A 14,195-nucleotide genomic window follows, 5' to 3' on the forward strand; every position below is an offset into this window, starting at 1 on the left:
CCATGTAAATCATTTAAATAACGGTTAAGAACTCAGAGCTAAAACATATTTTTCAGGGATTTTATTTGCTTTTTATGCTTCAAAAGAATAAATACACTCAAGGCTAAGTATTGAGGAAAAGTCATTGGTAGGCACCATATTAGACTAGACCTGGGCTTTATGCCTAGGCAAACCACAGTGAGGTGTTGAATAATCAGAGTTATCATGTCAAAGCCAACATTTGTTTTTTTTACTCTTGTACTTCTGCACTTTGAGATTAAAGTGTACTATCATCTTCAAATATCAAAACATAGAAAAAAAACCTGAGGCAACAATTAAGTTTTATAGGACAAGAAAATGCAAATGAGGTGATAATCAATAAAGGTATTTGAAAGAACATTTGTCTTTTCACAAATGGATGGGATTTCATAAACACTTCAAATTTATTTACAAATCATCCATTTTCTTCCGCTTATCCAGGGTCATATCGCGGGGGTTAGCAGCTTAAGAAGAGAGGCCCAGAGTTCCCTCTCCCCTGCCACTTGTACCAGCTTTTCCGGGAGAATCCCAAGGTGTTCCCTGGCCAGCTGAGAAACATAGTCCAGCATGTCCTGGGTCTTCCCTGGGGCCTCATTGTGGTGGGACGTGCCCGTAACCCTCACCAGGGAGGAGGCATGCTAACCACATGCCTGAGTCACCTCAACTTTTGTCTTTTAAACGTTTTGTTTATGTTTTCTTCCTGCCTATTAAAGAACAATTAAGGTCATTGTTTGCATCTTCTCCTTTCAAATTTAAATAGACTTTGCCACACACTTCATGAACTATATGAGGTAGAAAAAAAGTGAGGAAAAAATAGTTCTGAAAACCAATAAACAGATTTATTGGAGACACATAAGGTTGCCGAAATTGATAGAAAAACCGCATCCGCCAGTGGCAAAGTCATTGTGAGCAAAACAGTTCAGCACTTTATAGTAGCAAATAGCAGCTGGATGCATATAAGCGTCACACCCTCAATAATCATGAGAAAGTTTGATGAAATATTAACTACAATAGCCTGAAGGTATCAAGAGTAACTTGGAAAAGCACCATCAGTCAACACGGCTTGATGACACATCCAGAAATGCACCCAAAGCTGTAATACGTAAAATGAAAAGCATCAATTAACTTGTCTTATAAAGTCTGCTGCTGGAACAAAGCACATCCCAGATGTGAAGAAGAAGGAGGAGGAGACACATGTTGATCTAATGTGTGATTTGGAAGTTTTAAACTAAATGTTTTTCAGGAAGGAAAAAATGTTTCTCTCACAACTTGCAATTTTGAAATAAACCTTCCAACAATTACATGTTGAGTTTTTGTTCCCTAGCTTTTTTGGATGTGTAATGTGCTGCAGGGAATCGATTTCATTTTGTTGGTGAAGTTTTAGCTTACCGGTTTTATTTGGAATGACAAGATTTGATAAATTAATTGTAAAAAAAAAATAATAATAATAATACAGATTTGTTCTTTTTTTGCATTCTCAGATTGAATTGTTGTTTATGTTCTAAGTTCAACTATATGGGGAAACATTTCAGAGTGCTGTTGGCAAATGAAATATCTATTGTTAAATCACTTTAATAGTGATTTTGAAGAGTTAAACTTGTAATTACCTACTAACTGTGGAATCTAGAGAAAGCAATGAAACATTGCTGAAATCAGAGGAAAAGTTTCATATTTGAATGAGAGAACTCAGTTTGCAAAGAAGTAGAAATACAATGCATAGGCTTTATATGTCAACCTCAAAAAACTGCTGGGATTAAACCAGAACAAATGTTCTGTACATTTCCTGAGACATGTGATCCCTCTTTAATTCACCCATTCACACTCATTATCCTGAATGTCATTTATGAAAGAGGGAACGTTTGTGGGAGCGGAAAAAAAAAATCTTCAGAAAATAAATGAAACCATGTGTTTATCTCATCTGATATTTTCGTTAAGCAAATGGTGAAGAGGAAAGGTCATGTCTCTGTTCTGTACCCCGCAAATACACACAAACCATTGAATATGTCCAACATTCAGCTGACTCTCGTTCTGTGGTGCCACTCTGTTCTCCCTGCTCACCTATTCATTTATCAGCTCAAGCTAAAGTGATTAAGCAGCAGCTGTTCTCTCAACACCTCTCTTGCTCTCTTTTTCTCTCACACACATTTAATGTACTCTAGCAGTCAAATTGTGCAACGTCCAGAAGGTGCCAGAAACCAAAAACGTCTTACAGTAAAAGATGCTATACAAGTCAGTTAAGTATTGTTCCAACTTTTTGCCACTTTAAATGACAATGAATGATCACGTTATTTTTCCTGTACCCTTACAGGTGGATCTGTAATCTATGTCTTGCTAATTCAATCTAAAGATTAAACGCTTTCACCTATTTGGCTTGACTCCAACGGAATGAGAATATGTTTCAGGCTTTACCACACAGTGTGGAAAGAAGTGTGTGTGGAAAAGGACAAGTGTAACATGACCAACCATTAGGAGAGGTGGAGGTTAAACCTCTACCAACAAAAACTTTTCTATATACAGCAAAAAATTGTAGATACAAAATTTGAATTTAAAAAGATATATAGGCTGTTTATGATTAGTCTGTTATTGTTGCCAAACAAGGCAAAAACAATCAATCTCAATCAACAATTTCTTTTTTTATTCAGCTGAGGATAATTACACCCTTTTGGCCATGGCTTTATTTGTCAGAATGCTCCGCATCAAATCTGGAGTACATGATGGCAAGAACCACTTCTGTTGGGATAAAATATAATTGGCTGATGGATGTTCCACAGGAAAGTGGAAGAAAGACGTGTGCGGAATGATGATGGCCTGTTTAGGAACGTGGAAGCTCCTGTCCCAACTAAAGCTGCCCTGTAATTAGAGAGTGGGTTCTTTACACTGAAAAGAATAAGTAGGAGTAAGTAGACTGTGTATTATAAACAGTGCAGTTTTTACTCATGGTTAGCATGCTTTAGATATCTATCACTAATTTGACATTTATCCAGAGATGTTTTTCTTTGACAGTTTATTGTTTTTACATTTTGGGCGAAATGTGAAAAAAATAAGGTAAAACAAAATACATGTAAATATACTCTAATGGTTTTGTTTACTTTCATTTTAATAAGATGGAGGGAATATACAGTAATTTAATTCCACTCCTTCTCCTTAAATTATCATTTGTTAAAATGGATGAAGAAAAAGCCTAATTTCAAAATCTGATAAAGGTAGGTGTAAAAACACTGTAACTTAATAAAACGTGAATCTAATGTATGGTTGCAGTTATTATCCCAGACCTTTCAACAGTAGCTTTAATTAAATTAACCACTAAACCTTCTTGGAAAATCGTCTTATTCTGAATGTGAACAAAAAAAGAGATGATTGTATAATTCAAGAGAAGCAGGATTGGGTCAAACACTATTTCCATCATCATGGGAGAAGGAGTGCAGGTAGTGGAGAACAAATACCTTAATATTCACCTGGACAATAGTCTGGATGGAGATGCAACACTAAAGACTTCTTTGCGCAGTGACGGAGCAGATTGTCCCCTTAGGTTATTCAGTAGTCGCAGAAAAATACTGTATAATCTTCTGTATGTCTGTTGTTGAGAGTGTAGTCTCTGCTGCTCTTTTCTTCTGCTAGGGTAGCAGAATCAGAGCCAGGAATTTAAAAAGATTAAACAACCTGACAAAGAGAGTTGGTTCTGTTCTGGGGACTATTCTGGAACATCTGGAGATGATTGTCAAATTAAATTTTTTTATAAAACGAAGAACCTTACACAACAACAGAGTGTCTTCGGTCAGAAGTTTGCTCGGATGTGCTGCAATACAGACCACTACAGGAGACCCTTCCTGCTCACAACCATCAACCAAATGATGGAACGCAGGGCTGGTAAAAACAAACAAACAAAAAAAATGCAATTTTTAAGACAATTTTGCATTTCACATGGATAGATATTTTGTTAATTGTTTCTGAGTAGATCTTTTTGTGGAAGTATTTCTGCTAAAAGGCAAAAATAAATCTGTTCATTTCCAGACAACTATTTAATTGTTGAATTCTACTTATTAAGATAATTTGTCTGATTTGGCTTTTTGTGAGAGAATGTTAAGAAGAAATAAAGCATAACAATTAGTTTCTGATTAAGGTATAATAAATTATTATATAAAAATCTATTCTCAAAGTTGTCATTGACAACCAGAGCTAATTCGTGTCACACTTCATCATTATGATGCTCTGCTTGCTCGTAAATGTACGTTTACCTTTAACACTGATGGTAAATCAATTAATGATGCTCCAACCCAGAAATGGTCTTAATTACAGATCTTAATTTTTACTGTGTATGCACAGCAGGAGCGGGGAGAGAATTTGTTCTTTTTGTTGTTTTTGTTTTTACTTTTTTGTCACTTACTTTTTGTCACAACCAAAAAAAAAACACACACACACAAACACAAACACAAAAACACTCCCAATCACCTCACTTTCTCACTCTCCGTCATCTGCCAGAGTCCCAGGTTCAACACTTTAAGGCAGGGGAGCTGCCTTTACTTTTTGTTGTTTTTGTTTTTACTTTTTTGTCACTTACATGTTTCAGACAATCAAACAAATGTTGGATGGACAAAGAATATATGAATAAACATAAGACGGTTTAGTTTAAGGGTGAAAAGTAAAGGCCCAGATTATGGTACACAACCGCCACCACATCTGACTGCTGTTATATTATATATGTCTACATTTTTGTCTGATGGATTTACTACTAGGAGGTTATAAAGCAGGATCTTTTGGGCCTTCACTGCCAGGCATAAACTTGTGATATAGTTTTATCATTCCCATTCAAGGGGAAGGGAAAGCAAGCCATGCATCTACGGCAACATTGTTGGAATTAATTAGATTTTAATATTACCGCCTGATCCCTTAGGTAGTTTTGTGTAAATTTGCAGAATGAATGACTGTGTAATGACCTCATCTTTTAGTCATTATTCTCCACTGTAAAAACCGCCACTCTGTCATTTGCCTCCATTTACTTACGTGAGAACAGAAAAGCTTTCTATGCTCCACTTCTTCTCCTTTTGAACCTTCATTGTGCAAATAAGAAAAAAAAGAAAGTAAGAGGAAAAGTTTGCAGAGCAGACAAAGACAGGCTATTTATTTATGCCTCTGATGCTCTGCTGTGTTTTCTGCGAACCACCAGCGTTTTAAAAGACTTGATTTAACAAATGACACAAGAGCAGAGATTTTGGACGACCCCATTTTGTAAGGGACAGGGGAACACAGACAGGCATGACATGAGACGTAACTTGGAAAAACATGACACTAAACTACTTTCATATATATTACCCTATTTTACAGCTTTCTAAAGTCAACCACTCCCTACCGTGGTTGATGTATTTTAATGTTAGCTGTCATTTATTTCATTAGCTGGTTGAACTCCCCTCCCGGCTCCATGGTGGTACAGCCCTCGGCTCCTATTGGTATCCACACCGTCGGGAACGGCTGCACAACATGCTGGAGACCGTGTCCGCGCCGCTCCTCTCAGAGTTAACTTTTTAATCCCGGTTTTGTTGCTTTATCACTGGAGAGGAGGAGGCGGAGGAGGTCGAGGAGACAGACGGGGAGAAAAAGTCAGTCATGCCAAGAGGTTAGGGTGAGAGCCGGGGGAGCGTCTTCTTGTGAAAGAAGCCCGTCGGTGTTTGTTTGTGTTGAGGGGGACAGAATAAAGAGAGACGAGGGGGAAGCAGGGGGTCGAGAAGCCCGGAGAAGAGCCAGAGAAAAGTGGGGTGCAAGATGCAGCTGGCCGCGGTGCTGTGGGGCGTCCTGGCAACTTTGTTCCTCAGCCAGAGTCCAGGTAAGAGAGTCCGAGAGGCGACACGGGGACGCGAGCTTCGCACTGCATGAGAGCAGTGCACAGAAATGAATATTTTTAAAACTGCGAATTGGACTGTTTGTGGCACTTTCAGATAATTAGATCCAACAACAATTAACTTCTTCCCGTACTGGGGACACTGGGTTGGTGAAATGCATTTGATTTCTCTCTACAAGATATTTTCATAACCAAAAATGCGCCGATCAGACTACAGACATTCAGTTTTGTGTATGAATGTTACACATGACTTGCAAAGTGCTTACATTTTTTTGTTAGCTTCAACACTTTGATTTCTTGTAACCTTTTTGCATGTGATTGTGCCAGCGCAGTAGCCCAATGCTAGACTCCAACGGCACATCCTAAGTTTTGCGCAGAATTTCCCGCATTTGAGCGCATTCTATTTTGATTAAATGTGTTTCTGGTGTGTGAATCTGCATTCGGTTTACTCCAGCATGGGAGGTGTGTGCGTATGCCAGTGTGCTGTCAGATCTTTGCCTTGAGGGTGAGTTTTACCAGCACAAGCTGATGTAGGAATAAATTATCCGTTCCTAAATCGGGCAGAATGCCTTTGCTTGACTTTCATAGATGCTGGAAATGAGGCGTCAGATGCAGGAAGTCCAAGATTTTCACATTGTTTTTGTGTGTTTTCTATGAGCTAGAAAGTTAGGAGCACTTCTTTGAGGACCCTCTCCCAGGGAAATATAAGGGGGGGGGACTCATGAGATTAATCTATCATAAACCTATCAGAGATGTGTTTATCTCTGATAGCTTAGTTCTTGTGCCCCAACTCTGATCCCCTTTAACAGCACTTGTCATAAGTATGAGGGTTTTCCACCACCCCCTGTCCAATCTTTCTCCAACACCTTGTGTTTACAACATGTTAGAACAGCCGCTGGAATGCGAGGACTCACTGGTTTTTCCTAACACACACACACACACAAGCACACACACCCACACACACAAACCTAGAGAAAAGGCTTAGCATTATTATACACATGGATGCCCGGTGCCATGTTCTCTGACACATCATGAAGATTTAACTGACAGCCAAGCCAAAATTGCACCTGTAATTATCTGGTTAGATCTCAAAAGGAGGTTGGAGCAAATGTGACATCCCCTAAATGTCATCAGAAAACCGTCTTCAAAATGTCACCCAGATAGGAGTCAATATCTCGACTGAAAACAAAAGGTAAAATGGATGATCCACGTCCTATTAATAGTTGGGCTTTTCATCTTTTTTTCAAATGTAATTATTAATGTCCCGCTCCCCAAACACACGCACACACACACCAACCCCTCGTTATCTGGGGCTGGGAGCCGTGCTGGTTTGATTATAGTCTTGTTCTGTCATAAAGCAATTAAGTCTGCCGGGCGTGTGTCATGTATCAAACACGTCTTTGTCTATTGTCTGTGATTGCGATAGGCCACCGCTTGCATTTTAAGTGGAGGATAAATTGTATAGCTCCAGCCTCTGTTTATGTGATGACCGCTGATATATGGTGTTCACCTTTAATTTTAAAAGTATGATCTTGAAGTTTGCCATGTTTCCGGCCAAGTTATTCACATTGATCATCTGTTTTCTACAGCATGAGGTACTTTCTAAGAATTTAACTTAATAAAAAGCAAAATGTTGTTTGGCTTAAAGGATAAAAAAAGAGGTTAATACCATAATTTTAGAGTTGCCTTTTCTAAATGGCAACATTAAAGTCAGCTGCTGGTTTCATTTGACTGGACGTAGCCTGGAGCTATAATTTATTAAACTGTGTTTGTTTGTGTGTGTGTGTTTGTGTGGTGTTCATGTCTAATATGTGTGTGAGGTCAAAATGCCTTCTCAGCCAAGTCCACTGGCCTTGCAATAATAGGCTGAGTTGGACTAATGGTATGTTGGCAAGTGTGTTACACTGTGTAATGGTGTGCTGTGAGACGGTGCTTCTCCTCACCCACTCCTGTGATTCCCGCAGGGGGCCCCTTTTTATTCAGTGATCGGCTATTGATTGGAGTCGCGGGTTGCCTTTGAATCTGTTTATGTTCCAAAGAAGTCATTTCATGCTTAGCATTTTCAAGAAAGCATGTCAGAAACGAGTTTTGATATCTTGAGAAAGGTGTAAAAGGTACAATTTACACAATAATGCTTGAACTGTAGAATAAGATGTAGCACAACAAAGAAAAACAGAAATGTTATTTTAAATGCAAACATCTCCTTTCTGTCTTCCTGTTCTAAGAGACTTGGAATTTGATATTTGGCCTAAACAAAGATAGAAATGAAATAAGACCATCTTTGCAAAACATGTTCTTTGATGTCTTTTTACAGCTTTTTCTGTAAAAGATTTGTTGTAATTGCTGGTAAACTTGGAAAACCAATCAAAAACCTTTTGGTAAGGTCATAAACGGAAAAAAACAAGGTACCAGCTCACTCTTAGAAACTCAACTTGCATTTGATGATGTAAATTGAATGAGCAAAAAAAGATTTGATTTGTAGTTTTTGAACTTATAACTACACTAGATTTTGATTGACTGTTGGAGTGAACAAGCTAAGTGGCTTGGAGAGGGCAGAGTGAAAGTTTGATCTTTGGTTCAGGTTGCTTCCACCTGCTGTGCCCTTTCCTGCTTGTTATACCCTCTCTTTGGATTGATTAGTCCCCTGACAATAGACAGCCTAAAACAGCCTCACACCAGTGTTTTTTTTTTATTTAATTTTTTTTTTTATTCTGACCGCCCAGACATGGTTGTGCATACCCAGCAAGCTTCAGAACGTAAATTTATGACTTTGTCTTGCAGAAATGCCCCAAGCCACATTTAATTAAGTGTCCTCAGAGTAATTGTGTTGATATTAATAGTGTTGCAAGCTTGACATTTATGACTAACCCAGTCCACAGAGAGATTTGTTACACTCTTTGTATTGTTTTTGGTGCAGATTCATCTCTACAGGGCATTGCATTTTTCTCTCATGGGGAAATGTTGACCTGGAGGTTGTAGCTATGGCGAGTTTCTATAAAACAAGTTATTTCTTTCTTTCTTTTTACTTTTTTGTCTTGAATCTGATTGTTTTGGCACATGTGTGCGTTCACCTTTCATTCTGGTTTCATAGCCTTTTAGGGGGCTTGGGAGGTGGAAAAAGCCCAGATTTATTGGGATGTGTAAGACTTAAGCTCCTGTGTTGGGAGGGTAAAAATGTTCTGTGCCGTCTTCAGATCTAGATGGTTAGGTTGGCATTGACCAGGCTGTTGCTTACACCAGAGGAAGGGGGAACAGGCCACCCGATACCCCGCTGTGCTTTGTGTGTCTCTTCAGAAGGGATGGAATTGCACCTCCAAGGTAGCAGTGGAGGTAACTATGATTACTTGATTTCCACCCCCGCTCTCCCTCTAACATTCTCTGATGGATAAATGTCAGACCTCAGACCTCTACCCTCCTCGTGTTGCTCTAAATCATCTGGCCCTCACTCTGCAAGTCGGGCTTTCTCTGTAAGAGACCCCTGGGCGTGCTTTCGTCTTCTGGATTGTTTCTGGTTTCAGAACATGAATCTGTGGCCCCAAGGCGTATTTCAATTATGCTCACTGCTCTAATATCTGTCACAGATGTCAGCTTTCAGTGCACACAGCAAACGGACAAACAAAGTTAACCAACATCAGCTTGTACTTTGGAGAACAATTGTTCTCATTGTAACAACGGATATGAGCCACCAGTAAAAATGCTTGCCAAAGTTTAATTTTATCATCCTCCTCAGGCTAGTTACAAACAAGATGAAAATACATATTTTTGATTATTTCTTGTACCTTCCAAGGTAATGATATTGGAAAGAAAATTTAAAATGTTAAGATCCTTAATCCTTGTCAAAAGTAAGTCACTCTATATTTTTAATAGTCTCCAGGGACAACAAATGAAAGTGATCACAGGATTAGTTTTTCCCTCGATCACTTGAAATTTAGTTCATTGGTTGTTCTGGCTAAGGTTATATGGTAGGTTGTTGATGTTCCCAGAGGTGGTGGACAGAAGTGCGCATAACGGTCAATGTTGTGCATGAATGTCTTGTAAACCCAACAACACAATTCACTTTAGAGACTTTCTTTTAAAAGTTAGCTTCGGTTGAATTAAAAAAAAACAACAACAAAGATTTGCCATAATTCTTGTAGTGTCCTAGTGGTCATGCATTATATTGGTGGCCCATCAGAGGATTGGTAGTGAAATAGAGTCCTGTCCTTTTTCCACACCAAGTACTGTCATTCTGAGCTCCTTAGGGGTTGCAGATTATTGGAAACTGTAATAAACTCTGGTTCTCCGTCTCAGCGGGGGCCTGCTGTGTAGCACAGAAAGATAAGCAGGCCTGGAGACTTGCTGTCTGAGCACACCAGTGGAGGGGGGAGCAGGGACACAAAGGCATTTTGAAGGACACACTCAGGTAGAGATCCATAGTAACTTAATTGTTCATTAGGGCCTCTCCTCACTTTGTGACTATAGAGGAAAGCTTCACCTGGGAGATTCCATAAAACGGGGCATATCTGGAAGAGGTCATTTATGGGGAACGATCCGGGGATTGTTGAGATAAAGGGTCTCTTTCCATCCCCAGTGTGGTTTTAGTCATAAAAAATAAGCCACTTATTCTCTTTGTTGTCTCAGTTTGAATTACAGACATCACAGGATTATATTTGAGGACAAAGAAAAAATTTTATGGCAGTGTTTGAATGACAATAGTTTTAACTGAGAAATTTGCAGCATTCTTAACTTTTTTGTTGTTGTTGTTTTTTGTTGGAATAACTGTCTATAATCATTTTTTGTAAATCAAAGTCCATCTGATTTTTGGTAGTGCAATCCAATTTTATTATGTACTCTCACTTAAAATTACTTCATCAAATGCCCATTCAGTGTGATTATATTCATAGTGACAAAACTTTAGTTTTTTTGTTTTAGCATCATTTAAAAAAGAGGCAATTTGTTTTCTTAATCAAATGGAATGTGTATATTCACACAGATAACCTGTTTAAAAAAAAAAAAAAAAAAACTTTCAAAGCAAGAGGTCTCAGTACTGTTAGACATATTCGCTGTATCTGTAATGGAGTGCAACAGAAGAAGCTTTGGACATGTCGTGAGCAAACTATTAACCCTGATATCCCAACAGTGAAACATGTTGTGGTAGCATCATGCTTTTCCTTAGTTGTGACAGGGAAGCGGGTCAGAGTTCATTGTAAAGATATAAACAGAAGCGTCAGAGAGGGTATTGTTTTTTTTGTTTTTTGTTTTTTTTTTTCCAATTGAAGCCCGTTTTTGTTTGAGACAAAGTTTATTAATTAAACATTTTAACTTACTTACATTATATTATATTGATAACATTGCTTTAATAATTAAGACGAGAGGACTTTATAAGACTTCTCTGTTTTAGGTATTGGCTGATACTCTGTTTTTAACATACAGGGTTATGCCTGCTGCAGTAAAACTCCTGTGGTGTTTTCTAACCTGACCACAAGCTGAATTGTTATCAAGGAACTGATTCAATGCAATAGACAGCTTGGATCACACTTTATCTTGATTTTTCTTAATTCAAGTTCAATGTAGAGCCTGTTAAGTACCTATGAACAACATCTTATCTGATCTGCCTTTCTTTCCCCATAATCAGTAGTAGAGCAACTTAAAACTGTCATATTCCAAAAGTTACCAGATTGTCAGGTTGCCAAGCTCTGTGCTCTCCATCCTGTTTTGCTTTGGCAGTCCTTCGTGCTACCTTTCATAAGTAAAGTTATAGAATATGAATTTTCTCTCTCTACCCCAGAACATCAGCTTTTTTTCTTTTATGAGGCTAAAATAATGCTCCTAAGTGGACAGCTCATACCTCAAATCTTTTGTAAATAATTCCTCACTGTTTTTATTCTACACTAATTCACTTCAGCACATTTATTGCTTACAGAATGACATAAATAAACTCTCGTTTTGGAAATGCATTCTCAGCACCACAACTCTGTTCTTGAGTTATAGATTGCTGTCTGCTAAATCTTACAAACGCAATTTTTCTGACATTTAAAAAAAAAAAAACCTTCACCACTTATGTGCTTTTGCAAATAGGCAGGAGTAGATTAAAGCTGCTTAAAATGTTATATGGTTTTGGTCCATTCATGAGTATGCGGAGAGACTTGCGCTTCCTATTAAAAGCAACAGAGAAGCAACATTTACTAAATCTGCTTGCACTGTTTTCCGTTAACGCCTTTGTTCTCATCCCAGATTGTTGAGTGTTGACAGAAGCAGATTTGCTTAAAGTTCAAGATTCAAATAACTGCAGCTTGAGAAAGACATGTTTCTTCATTAATTGGATAAAGCTTAATTCAATACACTCTGAGGAGGTTATGGACAAAATGGGTTTGTGTGTGCATATATGGTTTTTGCTCGATTGGATGGCAGTTTGCAAACAGACTGCTATTAGCAGAGCCTCGTTGAAGTTAGAGGATGAGACTTTATTCTGCTAATTGATGTCAGAGCCGTTACTCTCTGTTTGTCTACAGAAGAGTCGTCCTAAGCCCACCGATGCTGAATTAATATAGCACACGCATAAAGTTGTCCTCTCCTTTCTCTAAGTAAATGATGATATGGTTTGAAGTAGCTCACAACTGCTGCTAAGCATTAAACAGTTGTGAACCTGCCAAAAAAGGCATCAAAAGAATGAGTCAGACCAATTTCAGAGCCTGTCCCAATGAAAATAATTAACAATGTGTGAGGCTAACTTGTATTTGATAAACCTTAAGAAGTGGTATGGGCTGTATTTGGGTTCAGAACAGCTGATATGAGTCAAGTGAGTTTTCATTTTTTTATTTTTTGGTCTTCTGAATTGTAAGTGTTGTGACTCATAGAAGCCATCCTCAATGGAGCTCTGATGGTACACACAATTCACCATAGCAACTGGTGGAAAAGAAGGTTGTCCTACTTCAGCCTGCTGGTGTTAGAAGTTGTGATACATTCTTATGGCGAGCATGAGCAGAGCGGGAGAAAAAAATGGAGAAATGAAGCAAGCAGACTGACATGGCAAATGAAAACTATTGATGTGGGAAAGAGCTCTATCCCAAGTTTGAAGTAAGTAGTCTATTTATATGACATTTACCCAACAGGCCTTTGCTCAGGATTCCACCACAATCTGGTTTTAAACATAGTTGGTGACTTTGAATAAGGAACTACTTTAATCTGCTAATCATTTAGGTCATGGTTTTAGATTTAGTATGCTTTCACACAGATTTAGTATGCTTTCACATAAGAAATTTAAAACATCTTAACTTGTGATCAATGTCAGATTGCCTTTAAAATATTGAATAAAAGCGAGCGCGTCTCACATAGCAGCATTAGGTTTAGCAGGGAGACATCTTGACAACGGTAAGATGTTGTCAAGATGTTATTGCTGATTAATTATTTTAGAAGCATGGAATACATTTGTTGCAGACCCTTTTGCTCAGATAAATTTAGCCCATACTAAACCAAGCACATTTTTCAGGTCTTACCAGCTAATACATGTCTGAAATTTTAGTGGTTTACATCACTTAGCATACTTATGTTTGAACATTACAAAGGCCAGTCTAACACATAAGATCCAACCATAAATATAGTTCATAATAATAATAGTAATAAAATAATTTAATTCTCTCCTAATCGCGAAATCCTCCAGGGGACTTGTAAACTTTTGCGTTCCCTTGCAATACTTTTGCGTTCCCTCACAAAAAGTTTTGCGTTCCCTCGCAATAATCTACTGATAAGTTATGCGGCATAATCCCTTCTTACAGTGGCCACCTTAATACAAAGTGTTACGTCCAAAAAGGGAGCAACATATTTGAGGACACATCGGTAAAAATGTGGATTCAAAAAATATTTTATTTTAAAACTCTCTTGAACTTCTCTTTTGGTTCAGCTGCTTTGATTTTCTGTGGATGAAAAAAGAGAGAAAAACACCCTCAGTTCCCCGGGTCCCATAAAAAGTATTAACAGAAAGTTGGACTTGGTGAGCCGATAAAAGAACAAAACGGTACAGCAGGGGGCCAACCACATACAGGGCTGTCGAAGCCCCTACTAATACCGGACTAAAGCAAAACAAAATCTACTGCAAAGAAAGAATCGAAAACAGGACAACCGGTCCACCAGGCCAAAATCACAACTAAAACAGCAAACAAACAAAGGCTAACAAAAATACCGCATGGCAGGCTGGAGACGTCAGCTGCGGCCTCCAGCGCGTGAGGACACATCCTCGGTGGTGGTGGTGGAGCGAGCGGAAGGGCGGATCTCCCACACATGTCTAAACCCAGCTTATTTATAGGGAGGCCAACAGCGCCACAAATTAATGTAATCAAATTACCAAAAATAAGAAATTATCCAAACT

The 14,195-nt window shown here is 38.4% G+C and overlaps 1 protein-coding gene across 3 annotated transcripts in view; it reads left to right on the forward strand.

The window, feature by feature from the left end:
* The first annotated feature begins 5,689 nt into the window (after positions 1-5,689).
* Positions 5,690-14,195, forward strand: part of lrp4 (low density lipoprotein receptor-related protein 4) — a 118,675-nt gene continuing 110,169 nt past the window's right edge. For all 3 annotated transcript variants that reach the window (XM_055036583.1, XM_055036584.1, XM_055036585.1), the window contains exon 1: positions 5,690-5,836. In XM_055036583.1, coding sequence (XP_054892558.1) covers positions 5,776-5,836 — 61 coding nt within the window. In that variant the 5' untranslated portion in view covers positions 5,690-5,775. The remainder of the gene's footprint in view (positions 5,837-14,195) is intronic.

Source organism: Poeciliopsis prolifica, unplaced genomic scaffold, assembly GCF_027474105.1.
Source record: "Poeciliopsis prolifica strain line A6 unplaced genomic scaffold, Auburn_PproV2 SCAFFOLD011, whole genome shotgun sequence".
Classification (NCBI taxonomy): domain Eukaryota; kingdom Metazoa; phylum Chordata; class Actinopteri; order Cyprinodontiformes; family Poeciliidae; genus Poeciliopsis; species Poeciliopsis prolifica.